This window comes from Corylus avellana, chromosome 2 (assembly GCF_965113065.1).
Source record: "Corylus avellana chromosome 2, dhCorAvel1.hap1.2, whole genome shotgun sequence".
NCBI classification, from domain to species: Eukaryota; Viridiplantae; Streptophyta; class Magnoliopsida; order Fagales; family Betulaceae; genus Corylus; species Corylus avellana.
Window position 1 is genome coordinate 15,521,081 of NC_142491.1, and position 14,131 is coordinate 15,535,211.

Below are 14,131 nucleotides of genomic sequence, written 5' to 3' on the forward strand. Positions count from 1 at the left end.
CACCTATATCAAATAAAACATAACTTGAGGATTTAATTCATTCATGAATAACAAATCCCCAAATCTCTGAATCTAAAAAATAAATCAAGTTCAAATTGATTTTTAAGGCACTAACTCTAACAAGAACATGATTTTTTGATTTTTTTTTTTTTTTTTTAAAAGAACATGTTTACTAAATGATCTAAAAATAGTTATTAAAAAAACTAAGAAAAAATACACTTTAACTCCTTGAACTATCATCCATTTTGTACTTACACCTCCAATTTTTTTTATTTTTTTTTTAAATGACATTAGAATCTCCCATACTATTACCGTGTGTCAAATTAGACAGTTTTGCACTTTTCTTCCCAAAATACCCTTAAATTTATCAAAAAATAACCACTTGAAAATTTTAAAATTATTAAAAAATTAAACAAAAAAATTGGGTGATCCTTTTCATATTAGCCCTTTTAATTTTTTTTTAATTGGTTATCTTATATATTTTTTAAATTTTATTTATTAGTAATTCAAGAATATTTTAGGAAGAAAGAAAAAAACACAAAAATGTCTAATTTAGCTGATAATACGTGGAACCTTAGTATCACATTTTAAAATTTGAAGGCATAAATTGTGAAATAAGGGATAGATAAGGGGCTAAAGTATATTTTTTCAATATAACAAATTGTGGAGGAGACAACAAGTGAGGCAGTTCTGTAAGTTTCTCAAACTACGAAAATGGCATTTTAAGGGCAGTTCTGTAATATTGAGTTTTCCCTCTGCGTAATATTCCCTCTTTGAAAACGGAGGAGAGAAGAGAGAAGAAAAAAAATAACAGAGAAAGAGGAGGGAAGAAGAAGGAAAGAAAGAGAAGAAAAGAGAGAAGAGGAGTGAATATGGAGGAAAAGATACGGAAAATATTTTGGGCGAAAGACCCACCCGAGTGCTTTTGAGTACAGAACCCGGTTAATTATTCTAGGGTTTTAGGCGGGTTTTAATATACCACTCTTCAAACACCACCTCTCTCTCTCTCTCTCTCTCTCTCTCTCTCTCTCTCAATTTGGAGCTTCTGAATCTGGCGGTCATGTGGAGATCACCAGCAATATCTTTTCTGGTGAGTTTCTGCGTATTTCTGTCTCTCACAGCTGTTTCGCTACACTCAATGTGGTTGTTCTATTACCTTGACCATTTTGATGATTTTTGTGATCTGGGTGGTTTGTTATTTTGTACAGGTTGGCCGGTTAACTCAGCTTGGAGTGGTCAGGGTCCAAACTTTGAACAAATCCAATCACAGTACTATGTTGTTGCAATCTCAGAAATCCAACCAAAGTGCTACACCAACAGCTGTGGCATCTTTTCAGGTATCTGCGATTTTAACAAATTCTTGCGATTGTTTTGTTATTAGTCATTCTAGTTATTCATTGCATTCTTTCATTCTTAATTATTCTATTGAGGGCATATTTGCTTTGGCATATAATTTTTTGGGTACTTTTTGTAAATTGATAGGGGTGTTGGTAAATTTTCTATTTTATGAAAATGTAATGGATTTGATTCATTCGATTGAATTGCAAAATGTTGTAGGAAGAATGCAACAGCCAAGGTACGAGTCGAGAGCATCAAATTGGAGAGAATGTTCCCAGAAAGGACAAGGTCAAGTTTCTTGTGAATACTGTAAGTATATAACCATTTGCAGTTTCTTTTTGTTTATGACAATTGGATTTTAATACTTTTATTAATGAGACAAAGATATGTGAGGATGATTGTAAGATATTGCTATGAATACGATCCTAGCAAGAACTAACTCTCTTAACCCTAATGCTTAGTTTCAATGTCGTATATGAAGAGAGATAACCTAAAGGGCAATTAAGTAATTTTTAGGGTTTTCATTAGTATGTTCTGCTATCCATCTTAAACATGGATTTGACAATTATAAACGAGTGTTGAACAACTTCTGCATGTTTGGTTATTGGCCTTTGCCTGTCAACTTTTATCTATTGCTATTATTTGTGCATAACAGAAATAATTGTTTGTTCTTGTACATGCAATGTATATTCCTGAGAAATGTCATGTAATGTTGCAATATATCACTACATTGCTGCATTAATGTGCTACTCCATTTTAATTTAGTGCAATCACAAGGTTTCTACTAGCTATATCATAAGATAATGTTTAGTGGTAACTTCCTCAATGGGTGTTTAGCATAAATTTTCTTCTTGTGATTATGTTAAATTAAATACTCGCTCCACCTGAAAATTAATATCTTGGTTTGGGAAGGTACAAATAGTAATCAAAATGATATCCTTTTAGAAAGTGATATACATTTTATAACATATCCCAAAAAGGGAAACAAGACATTTGCATCGGGACAAAAGGAGTATTATCTTTCCCCTTCTCTTCCAAAATACTGAGTTGGTATTTTTCTTACATGCCTCTTACGAGGCATCTTTTGATAAGTTATTAAACTAACCACCTTGTTGCAGCTTCTCGATATCAAGGACAGTAAGGAGGCTGTTTATGGTGCTCTAGATGCATGGGTTGCATGGGAACAAAATTTTCCTATTGCATCACTTAAGAGGGCATTACTTGCTCTTGAGAAGGAACAGCAATGGCATAGAGTTGTTCAGGTACGAGCAACTCACTCTCTCTTGTGTGTGTGCAAGCATGTGGTGCATGAGTAATTTATCAGTAGAAAAAAAGAATGAAGTATGCAATTCTGCATTGTTTTTTCATGGAAAAGAGGAGGAAGAGAAGAGATATCTTCCACAGTAAACGAGAGAAAATGAAGGGGAGATGACTATAAATAAAAATTCTCAAGGAAACTGTAAGACTGAAGTGAGGAAGGAGTCTTCATCCAATTAAAATTTCAAGAGTTTTTAGCACCCTCTTTATGTGTTTGAATCTTAATATAGTCTTATTGTCAAGTGTTTTGTTTGTAAATCTCTGTATTAGAACTTATTCTGGCCAGAGTAAGAGTCTTTATGTAGAAACACATGTTCATCACAAGTTCATTGACAATACTGATTTTCCCTAACTAATTTTGGTTTATGATTAATAAATACATTGGACAACCCAACATTCAATTGCTAAATGGGATTAAATTTAAACTATTTGTGGAAAGAGTTTGAGCATAGGTGGTGATATTTGTCTCCAACCTGCTTCCTTTGCTGTCCATGGCAAATTAGTTTTCTTAAATTTAATTCCTAGTTGGTTCTGCCATAATTGACTTGGATTTGGGACGTTCTGTTCTGAAGTTATTTCAAGTGAGTAAAGAAGAGTTCGAATGGTATCAGGGTATATATTTAATTTTCTTTTTTCTTCACTAAAGGAAGGAATCCTAGTTGGTTTTTTTGCCTAGTTATCATTGGTGAGAGTTAAAACATTCAGGCCTCTCGAATTGTTTATTTCCTGTTTGCTTACTTGGGGAAAAGGAAGCAAACATTTAGAAAAAACTATACATCTCATGTAATTTTTTGCAACTAGTGGCTAGAAAAGAATGATTTTTAGATGTAAGTTAACTTCATAATTAATTCCCAAACTAAGATGGATAGCCATTATCGCATAGCTGTCCAACTTGAGATTTCTACCCTCTAATTGTGAGATAAAGGACATGTTCCATGGATACATTTGTATGGCTCTTAGAACTGGCCATGAGACATACATTCATTGTATCTTTCTACTTTGTTACTTATCAAAAAAAACATTTGTGTGGCTCTTAGATTTAATGTTAAGGTACTTATCAAAAAGATTTAATGTTAAGGTAAAGGAGTTCCTGTATCTAAAATGAAAAAAGAAATGATTTCTTTGCTCTCTTGACTTACACAAGGAAGTTGCATGCTCGACCTAGCTATGCACACTTACGAACAAAATTGGGCATTTTAGTAATGGATAGCCGTAACACCCCTGGGGCTCTTTTTATGGGTGGCAGGGCCGGCCGCAAATTTAGGTTTTTTAAGTAATGGATTGCCATAACACTTCTGGGCCCTTTTTATGGGTGCCGGCCGCAGATTTAGGTTTTTTTTTTTTTTTTTAAAAAAAAAAAGAAAAGAAAAAAAGAAAATTGGGTGTTTTAGTAATTTTGGTTTCATTCAAGTGAGACCATATGTGTTATCACCAAAGTAAGAAATTGGAATAGTTATTCCATTATACTTTCTTTCATTCCCAGTAATAGCTATTCATTTTCTTAATAGAATTTCTATTCTGCATACCAAACAGGCCCTTGAAGCATCTTCTGGCTCTAGGAATGCCTCCACTATCGAAAAGAATAGAAAAATGATCTGGGCATAGTCTAGGTGGTCTCTTTCTGGAGCAAATCAGGTCCAAGAACACAAGGGATCTATTGATTATATACCAGGAGGGAGGATCCCTATTGCTAGACCATGTAAAAGAGGAATATCCATGAGTCCATGCTTAGAAATAAAATCAGAAAACTTCAGCATAGCTAGACAAGCATGGGCTTCACCTGATCTCTTACTTGGAAAATGAGTTACATTGAAATCCATTCCCCCACCCCCCACAATAAACTACGCACAATACTATAGTACATAATCTCCATTTTGGTTTCCTACTCATTTCGTTTTTACTTCCATTTCTTGATATGTAAAATGCTGGGAACAGTTTCAGCAGCTTGTTCCCACGTATTTCGTTTAAAAAGAGAAGCGACCAGGTCATGTTAAGCAAGCTGTATCAAATTTGCATAATTTTGCATCATGCAAGTATTGTTCTAATCTTTCATGGGAAACTAGGAAATTCGGTATTTAATTATTTCAATTATATGTTCATTCATAAAAGGATATATGAGACCAATCTCATTATGTTTTCTTTTTTAACTTGTATGGCATAGTTATTTGTTAATCTTTTCTAGGTGATTAAGTGGATGCTAAGCAAGGGGCAGGGAACCACAATGGGAACATATGGCCAACTAATAAGAGCTTTAGAGATGGACCATAGAGCAGAAGAAGCACACAAGTTTTGGGACCAGAAAATTGGGATCGATCTACATTCAGTTCCGTGGCAGTTGTGCAAACGCATGATAGCTATATACTATCGAAATAACATGCAAAAGAATCTTGTGAAGGTAAACTTCTTGGTGTCTGCTTTAAATCATTTTCTTTCTGAGAAGTGAGAACATATAAGACGTTATCATTTTACTCATATATTTGCCAATCATCTAATGCACATTTGCATTCCATTTTCCCGATTCAGAATCAATTTGTTTGCCTTCCTACTTTTATTATGAGTTGTAGAACTTAATTTATTAAATGGAACATGGTAAAAACATTCTGGTTTCTCTGGTTATATAATGTCTTGGAAAGATATATCAGGCCAACTAAATATGATTCAATGTACATTACATTGTAAGGCTGGCAATGTCTAATGCAACCCAACACAAACTCAATATGAAATTAGAGGGTTAGGATCAAATCAAGTCAACCAGGTTAGACAGAATTAATAAACGAGTCAAATTCGTGTCAACCCGCAATTAACCCACATAACCCGTATAATTAAATTATATTTTTACCCTTTAAAATCCAAAGTATATAATTATGGTTATGATATCGATTATCAAATTGATTGTCATGAATCGAGTCATGAATGTGTATAATTGATATAATTTATGCTTGTAAGATATGAGATTATGTTAATTAGGTCAAATCAAGTATTTGTGTCAACTAAGGCTGTAATCGAGCCGAGTGTTAAATGTTCAAGCTTTGTTCATTTAATTTTATTTCGAAAACAAGCAAAGCTCGAGGTTATCACCGAACTAGTTAATTTGTTCAAGATTGACTCATTTATTTTTCGATCGAACTTGAGCTTGTTCATGAGCTGCTCAGCTAACCTATTTATTTCTTATATAAAGTAAAGATCATGATTATTTATTTTTTCGTAAATCCATACTAAATATTAGTTAATTAATTACTGTTCCAGTTTTATCATTTGAGTTAATTAAATAAATTAACTTGAATCTTAAATAATCAAATCTCGAGTTTTTATGTATGTTTTATATAGTATGCATATGAATTCATTATGCACAATCACATGTATTTGTACATATACATAGGGGTGTCAAGGCTGTTACTGTTAGCGGTTATTGGCAATAACCACTAACCGTAACCGCCTTAGCGGTTAGTAGATTTCACTAACCGCATAGCGGTTAGCGGTTAGTGAAATAGATAACCGCCTGTTAACCGTTTTTTCAAAATTTGGCTTTTTTTGGCCTTTTTGGGCTTTCTTTAGGGCTTTTTGTGCGTTTTTGGGCTTCCTTTTTGGGCTTTTTTTCCCCTTTTTTTTTTTTTTTTTTTTTTTTTTTTTTTTAAGTCTCTTCTTGGGCCCAATTGTTATAAAAAGAGCCCATATTGAAAAATTAAAAATATTTGACCCAAAATTTACATTTACTTGTACTTTAAAAAAATTTCCTTAAATATTAAATCATAACTGCTTAACTTTTTTTTATTTTTTTTATTTTTTTAAAAAAAACAACATATAAAAACAAATTCAATTGTGATGATAAGTAACACATTGTTGAATTTAATATCAATTACTTAATTTGATATTATATAATCATATAATTTCATTAAATTATATCATATGATTAATTATTTAAAGGGAAAAATCCACTTTACCCCCCTGAAGTTTAAGGGGTTTTTCAATTTGAACCCCAAAGTTTTAAAAGTGGCAATGTACCCTCCAATGTTTCAAAAATTTTCAATTTAAACCTTCTATTAATAATTTCTGTTAAATTGGACGGAAATCTTTAAAATTACATAATTACTCTCAGGCTTCTTTTTAAAAAAATTTCGTCCAATTTAACGGAAATTGTAACGAAAGGTTTAAATTGAAAATTTTTGAAACATTGGGGGGTACATTGCCACTTTTTAAACTTTGGGATTCAAATTGAAAAACCCTTGAAACTTCAGGGGGGTAAAGTGGATTTTCCCCTTATTTAAATTATTATCATATTTACTTATAATCTTTTTTTCTTTGAATTGAACTTAATATCTAATGGTAAAATGGTAATGTTCAAACTCCTAAATCCTAAATTCCTAAAGTATTTAACAATGCTTTAATTAAATTGTAGTTATAAGTAATATATTGTTTAATTTAATTGAATCAATTGTGATTATCATTGTACATGAATCATATGATTAACTTGTAAACTTATGACTTATGAGTTATGTCATATTATATATGTATTATTTATTATTATATAATCATATGATTTAATGATCAAGTCATCATGTGATATAATCATATCAATTATAGTGATAATGTATAAATTACTAAAATTATAATGATAATACATTAATACTTAAATTGTGTTTATAAGTAACACATTGGTCATTATTTAATCCAATGTCAATTACTTAATTTGATATTACACGAATCATATCATCATTGTACATTAATAATATGATTTACTCGAAGTCTTGAATAAAGTATTTGAATTGTCATTGAATCATATGATTAAGTATTGATATTATACATTTATATTATTCATATGCATATGTAGACTTATATAGACTTATAAGTTTATAACATACATTGGAAATAAGTCTCTAGATATTTAATTGTTGTATTAGTATGAATTGGTATACTTATGAGTTATGTCATATTATATATGTATAATTTGTTATTATATGATCAAATGATTTAATAATCAATTGATTATGTGATATAATCATATAAATTATAGTGATAATATATTAATACTCAAATTGTGATTTAATTATTTTTTTAAAAAAATTGTGATTTAATGATCAAGTGATTATATGATATAATCATATACATTATAGTGATAATATATTAATACTCAAATTGTGATTTAATTATTTTTTAAAAAAATTGTGATTTAATGATCAAGTGATTATGTTATATGTATAAATATTTTTATAATTATAATTATAAAAATATATTATATAAAAAGGCGGATAGCGGTTACGGTTAGTAAATCCAATAACCGCTAACCGCTGACCGCTAACTGCTAGGCGGTTATAGCGGTTAGGTGGTTAGCGGTTAATACGGTTAAGCGGTTAGCGGTTAGCAGGCGGTTTTAAACCGCCCTCATTGACACCCCTACATATACACACAAACACATATATATCTATATTAAGACTCACAATAACTATAATATAAGTTATATCTATTATATTAGAAAGAGAATTCATCTTTACTTGAGATGTTCGAATTGCGAAATTAAAATAATGCGATAAAAAATAATAAAAATGAAATTATATGAGTTTATACAAGTCGAGCCAAGTTTATATGAGTATAGCTTGTTTAATAATCGAGCCTAATTTTGTGCTCAAGATCAGCTCATTTATTAAACAAATCGAATTTGATCGAGTTTATATGAGCGGGTTATCAAACAAACTTGCTCATTTACAGCCCTACTGACAACTCAACCCATTTGTATTAATAAGGTTGAAATGAGTTGAAACAGGTTGCGTTTGTGTCAATCCAACACGAATTGTTTATTAAATGAATTTTGAAAGTTGCGCTGAAGCATTTAGTTAAACAATTGTGTCAGGTTTGAGGGATTTGACACAATTAATTAAATGGGCCGTGTTCTTGTCAACCCCTATAATCGTATATCCATGATTCGACATGATGACTTATGAACCCGAATTTCCACCCTTGTTTTCTTGTTGATATCAATTATGTAAATTTCAGCAGCCATTTTATGGTTGAAGTAAAATGTTCCCTCTCTGGAAGCCAAAGCCAAGAAAAAATGTGAAGGTAATTATAGACCGTCAACTGATTTATTCTAGCATGTGTCCTAAATTCAATGAGAGGAAGAACACCTCCCCCTTGAACTTGTTATCTTTGAAAGACCCTCTCCAAGTGAAGCCAACTGTGACGGAGGACTTAACAAAGAGTAAATGGTAATGCGTGGTGGCGGTGAATTCAGGGGTCAAGTTCAGCAAAGCAAATTGGGGCCATTCTTGACGGGGTGTTCGAGACCTGTGGTGATTTCATTGATGGCGAGAAAAGGCCTAAACTAGGGAATGCTGCAGACCTACGATGATGGCGCCAATGATGAGGACCATGACTTCAACGCACTCGAGCTCGAGCTCAATCTGGACAAGAACATCAAGGGCACCGTTGAAGTGTTGCCATCTTTGATTACCAACGACAGGGTCTAGTCCCATGGCTGCTGCGGTGGCATGCGCAAATGGTAGCAGCAGTGGGAGTCGCTGCGACACGAGCATGCAGTGCTGGTGCAGGTGGCGGTGCGGGGAGCACCAGCACCGCTTGCTATCACCTAGGTTTCTTTTCTTTGGTTCCATTTTTCATGTTCCTCTCTAATTTTTTTCTCATTCCTCTCTTTTAAGCACCCCAAACTCCACAGAAGCTCCTCCTTCCACCCACATCTCTGCCTGAACCCTCATCATCACTGCTTGAAGCTTTTGTCCTCCTTCCACTCTCTTTGCCAGCCATTACCACTTCTTTCTCCGCCGGTAGACTACCTCTGCTTAAATTTTTCAAGGGTTCCAGCTCTAGATGTTGGTAATTGGGATTTCTTGGTTTTGAAAGAAATGAAAGTGCTTTGAAATTGTATGTTTCCATGTTCTTAAAATGTGGAGGGACCTGGACTCCTGTGTATTCTTTTTACCAGGTTCGACTTGAGTGCACTTGTGTTCAAAGAAATTCGGTTCAAAATCAGTGGTTGTGATTTTCATCATAAATTTTGTTTTTTAGATACCCTTTTGAATTTTCTAGATACTCGTTATCTTCTTTTGGATAAATTTGGTTCAAATAGTCGATGTACTCTGTAATGTGTTCTATTCGAATGTAAATGGAGTCGATTTTTCTTTGAACAATATGCGCCTTGTATCTCCATCCATATAATTACTGCTGCGTATCCTTTTAGGAATTGCATCAATTGAGATAGACGGGTGGTTGTCAGGGGGTGGCAACGTGACCTCTGTTCTGGCACAGCTACCCTTATGGGGTTGACTTCCTCTACCAGATTCTTTTGTTGTTTTCTTAAATAATTCTGAGCAGTGCTTTGAAATTCAACCAGGCTAAATTTGAAAGTGTTGCACTTGACACTGAAATATATATATATTTCAGTGTCAAGTGCAACATTTTCTGTGAATACTAATGCCCAAATCTGACCCATGGTACTACTTCGAACAAAGTGGTAGTTTGGAAAACTAGTTGTAGTGAGTCATAATTTAGTGTATAAGTGCATCAGTGGTAATAGTTTTTTTTTTTTTTTTGGGGGGGGAGGTGGGGGGGGGGGGGGGGGGGGGGGGGGTAATTAACGTGTATGTGTATAGTAATGCTACACACCTACTTTCCCACATCCATTTCCACACTCCTTTAGGTTGCTCTTAAAACCACCATTGGATTAAAATCCACAAAAGATTCACATCCCAAATCCAATAGTGGTTTTAAGAGCCACCTAAGGGAGTGCAAATGAATGTGGGGAAGTGGGAGTGTGTGTAGTATTACTCAAAAAATAAAAGACAAAGGGTTAAAGATCCTGTGGGGAGAAGAAAGAAAAAGGCTCAAGGGTGAAGGTAATGAAGTCAGGCTCTACTTCACAGTAGTGATGGAAAGAGAGAAGGGATGTGATGTGTGAGTGGCTTGTTAGGAGGGATAAAAAGTAAAAGGTAGGGAGTGGCTTAATGTACAACTTAACAAGTGGATAAATATGTAAAAGCATAATGCCTCTCATCATTTCCCCTTTTTCTGATACTTTCTTCCTATTTTTTAGAAGATAAGGGTACATGGACTTCGTGTAAAACACACCTGTTCTATTTTTTCTTTTATCTTTTTTGTCCTCTTTTTGGTTCATTCCAAGAAATGGAAAAGTACCAATCCAACCATCATTTTCCATCCTTCCCATTATCTGTTTCACCAAGTGAAGCCCCAAATGAAAGCTATAATATTTACTAAAGTGTAATTAATAAGAAGATATGAATGATACTGTCCCCATTAATAGTTTGTTAATAAAAATTAACAATATAAAATTCAATAGTTGTTAGGATTTGTTGTTTATCAATAATTATAGCAAGTCCCACTCACCTTTGGCAGAAGTGAAAGAAATAGTTGAATGCTTATCTATTCTCATCTTACACAGTTATATACGTTTTAAGATGTAGTGTGCTTTGAGGACTTACTAAGTTGATCTTGTTCCTCTATTGAATAAATTGCTAAGAATCAACTACTCATATTATGTAATACTAATGTATTGTTTTCATGCTTGGATATGAAAGCTCTTCAAGGACTTGGAAGCTTTTGATCGAAAGCCTCCAGAGAAATCAATAGTGCAGAAAGTGGCAAATGCATATGAGATTTTGGGCTTACTTGAAGAAAAAGAGAGGGTGCTGCAGAAGTACAATCATCTTTTCACTGAAGATGCATCCCTCAGGAAACGTAGGAAAGCCCCACCTATGAAAAAGAAGAAATAAGGTAAGGCCTTGTAGAACATGTTTGAGGCGATCATCCCTTCCTGCAGCGATGACAATTTACAGCAATTGGAAATTATCAATGTTTGCATCGACGCAAGATCAGATAGCCACCCTGGTAATGCAGAGAAATTGAGACAATGTCCAATCCTAATGTGTTGTAAAAGTGTCGGCAAATCTTTTCCCTTCTGGCAAAGACTCCAACTGTGGTATCTATTTAAAAAAAAAAAACAATGTTTGGAGGTTAATGCTTAAGCCGTCTTTCTTGTCGTTCTCTTGAGTCGAATCAGGTTGTCAAAATTGTCAATCTGCAGTCTCCTATGGGTGAGAGACCAATTTTCCACCGCCTGTAAAGCAACCAAAACAAAGATTTTAATTTCCCGCATTTTTCGGAGCTTAAAGATGGAAGAGAAGTGAAGAACCCTATTCAATTTGCTAGTAGACAGTTGTTTTGTGGTAACTAGTAAACATCTTCTGCTGACAATTTTTCTTGTTTGGCTTGGCAGCTCTTCTAGTGCTTCACATTCTCAACACCTAAAAGTTGCAGATTTTGCTGCTCTCAGTGGAACTAGCGAGTTTCTTACTTCTTGAGACTCCGAGACAAGTGTAAGAATTTTAAATGCTTCATGGTATTGAGACTCCGAGACAAGTGTAAGAATTTTAAATGCTTCATGGTATTTCTTCAAAACATGAGTTACTTTACAGGCCAACCTTTTCAACAGAACAAAATATAACCCAACAATTGTGACTCTTGTAAACATTTCAAAACATGTTTATTTTGCCAAATAGTTTGATAATACGACAAGTACCCGAATACGTAAGAGATGTTTTGGGTCGGGCCCCGGGGATTTTATCATTAAGCATGCTACCAATAGTGCAAGATCATGTGCTGGGTTTAAACTCTTGAATGAGGGTCATGTATACAGTGATTGCTGATATCTTGAACATGTACCATTCTTTTTCAACTCAACCCATTTCTCCCAATATTCATACATCATCCAATAAATTTTCTGCCATTCAAATTATATTTCAAAGGTGCATTTGCAACTGCCATATTCTCGACTGGAAATGGGCGACCACTCTTACATAACTCAAAATGGGTGCATTAGGGTTTTGCTATTAGCCTAAAGGTGATTTATATCGAGTTGTTTATTATATCCAAAGGTTCAAGACATCTCAATTTTTACTAAATTATTAATTCATAAGTGATTTAAGAAAACATCCCTTATATATATATATGTGTGTGTGTGTGTGTGTGTGTGTGTGTGTTATTTAAATTGTTGATCCAGTTTCACTTTTCAGGACAAATGTTAAGATTCCAAAATTGAATGGTTGGAACAAGCAAATACTCATTACATTTTGATACTTAGATTTGATGAGACCTGTAACCCCAATGTTATGGACATTGATTTCACAACTACCTTAATGTTTCCCTTGACGAAGCCTACTCTGACAAAAGAATTGTAGATTGCTTTTGCTTTCAAGAAAACACGACATTTAGTTTGAGTGAATTTACAATACTCTGTTGCCTCTATTTATTTGGACGTAAAATGTTTTCCGTCGAAAAATATTTTTAATAAATTCTTAAAAATGTTCTTCGGTGTTTGGTTTATATGAAAAAGAGGTGATGAAAAAAATGTCCAGGGACTTCCGGCAAAATCTGATGAACAACGTGGCAAATCCCGTCAACCTCCAGTGGTGGTTCGGCGAAGGTTCGACGATGGTTTAACGATTTGAGAAGGAGAAGGTCAAAATAAAAAAAATTGTCTATAGTTTTAAAGAAGAAAAACCGTTTTCATGAAAATTAAATAAAGTTTTCCGAAAATGGTTTACAATTATGAAAACTATATCATCACAAGAAATATCAAATTTCAAATGAACAACAACTAAGTTTTCCGTCGTTGCTTCAGCTCGTTCATTACAAACCTTTTACACCAACAACACCACTAGAGTTCTCAATACACATGGAAAAAAAATTAGGACTCAAACATTTTAAACGTTTGTCAAGAACCACAAAGCAGAGATCCCACTCATTCATTGTTTATGTAAGATTCATGCGTTGCTATTTTCCAGGCAATTTTCCGTAAGCATAGGCAGCATAACTCTAGTCAATCCCAATTGTTTGCACTAAAAAGGTCAAAAGAGAGCCTGCAATTTTGCAGGGAATCCACAAACTCAGTTACCACAAACAAATTGAAATATATTCCTAACTAGCAATTGAATTGATCACATCTTTACTCCGCCTTATAGGCATCTTCTCTTGTGCACCTGTGCCTCCCTCCTAGTATAAAACAGATGGTGGAAGCCAAAGTGAGTAGGATATGGGAAAAACTATGAAATGAAGTTTTTGTTTGCTGACCACAGCCCTTGATAACACTGTTTCAAATAGCACTTATTGACTTGCTCGTATAAAGTTTAAACAAAAAAAAAAAAAAATTCAAACTCACAAGAAGAGAGTAGGAATGGGCACAAGTGTCGGGTACAAATCCAAAACAGCAATACAGCAATGGCAATCTCCTTTGTAGCCTATGACCTACATTGAAAAGTTAAGGACACTGAACAGAAAAATTCACTTCTTCATCTTAAATTAAGTCATATATCGAAATATATACCAAGGGGTCGTAGACAGGTGTAAACCACATTCACATGCATTTTCCTATGGTTCTTTTGTTGCTAAAAACTCAAAAACAAAAACAAACCTAAGGTTCCAATACATTTAAGGATAAGAACACACCCATAAA

General features: G+C 33.8%; 1 protein-coding gene across 2 annotated transcripts; it reads left to right on the forward strand.

Annotated features, from left to right (window-relative positions):
• The first annotated feature begins 786 nt into the window (after positions 1–786).
• Positions 787–12,092, forward strand: LOC132163623 (pentatricopeptide repeat-containing protein At4g18975, chloroplastic). 2 transcript variants are annotated; one of them, XM_088513086.1, is made up of 6 exons: positions 790–1,090; positions 1,209–1,337; positions 1,558–1,647; positions 2,457–2,600; positions 4,838–5,050; positions 11,199–12,092. In XM_088513086.1, the coding sequence occupies exons 1-6, from the start codon at positions 1,061–1,063 to the stop codon at positions 11,391–11,393; spliced, it is 801 nt and encodes a 266-aa protein (XP_088369212.1). In that variant the 5' UTR covers positions 790–1,060; the 3' UTR covers positions 11,394–12,092. The 2 variants fall into 2 exon arrangements, with proteins under 2 accessions (XP_088369213.1, XP_088369212.1); XM_088513087.1 differs by lacking the exon at positions 2,457–2,600 and having other exon boundaries at positions 787–1,090.
• The last annotated feature ends 2,039 nt before the right edge of the window (positions 12,093–14,131 follow it).

Bases quoted from the DNA above. Each gene is read 5' to 3' on its own strand.
- LOC132163623 (XM_088513086.1), top strand. From the start codon at position 1,061: ATGTGGAGATCACCAGCAATATCTTTTCTG. The intron at 1,091-1,208 runs GTGAGTTTCTGC...TATTTTGTACAG, and splicing joins CACCAGCAATATCTTTTCTG to GTTGGCCGGTTAACTCAGCT. The intron at 1,648-2,456 runs GTAAGTATATAA...ACCTTGTTGCAG, and splicing joins TCAAGTTTCTTGTGAATACT to CTTCTCGATATCAAGGACAG.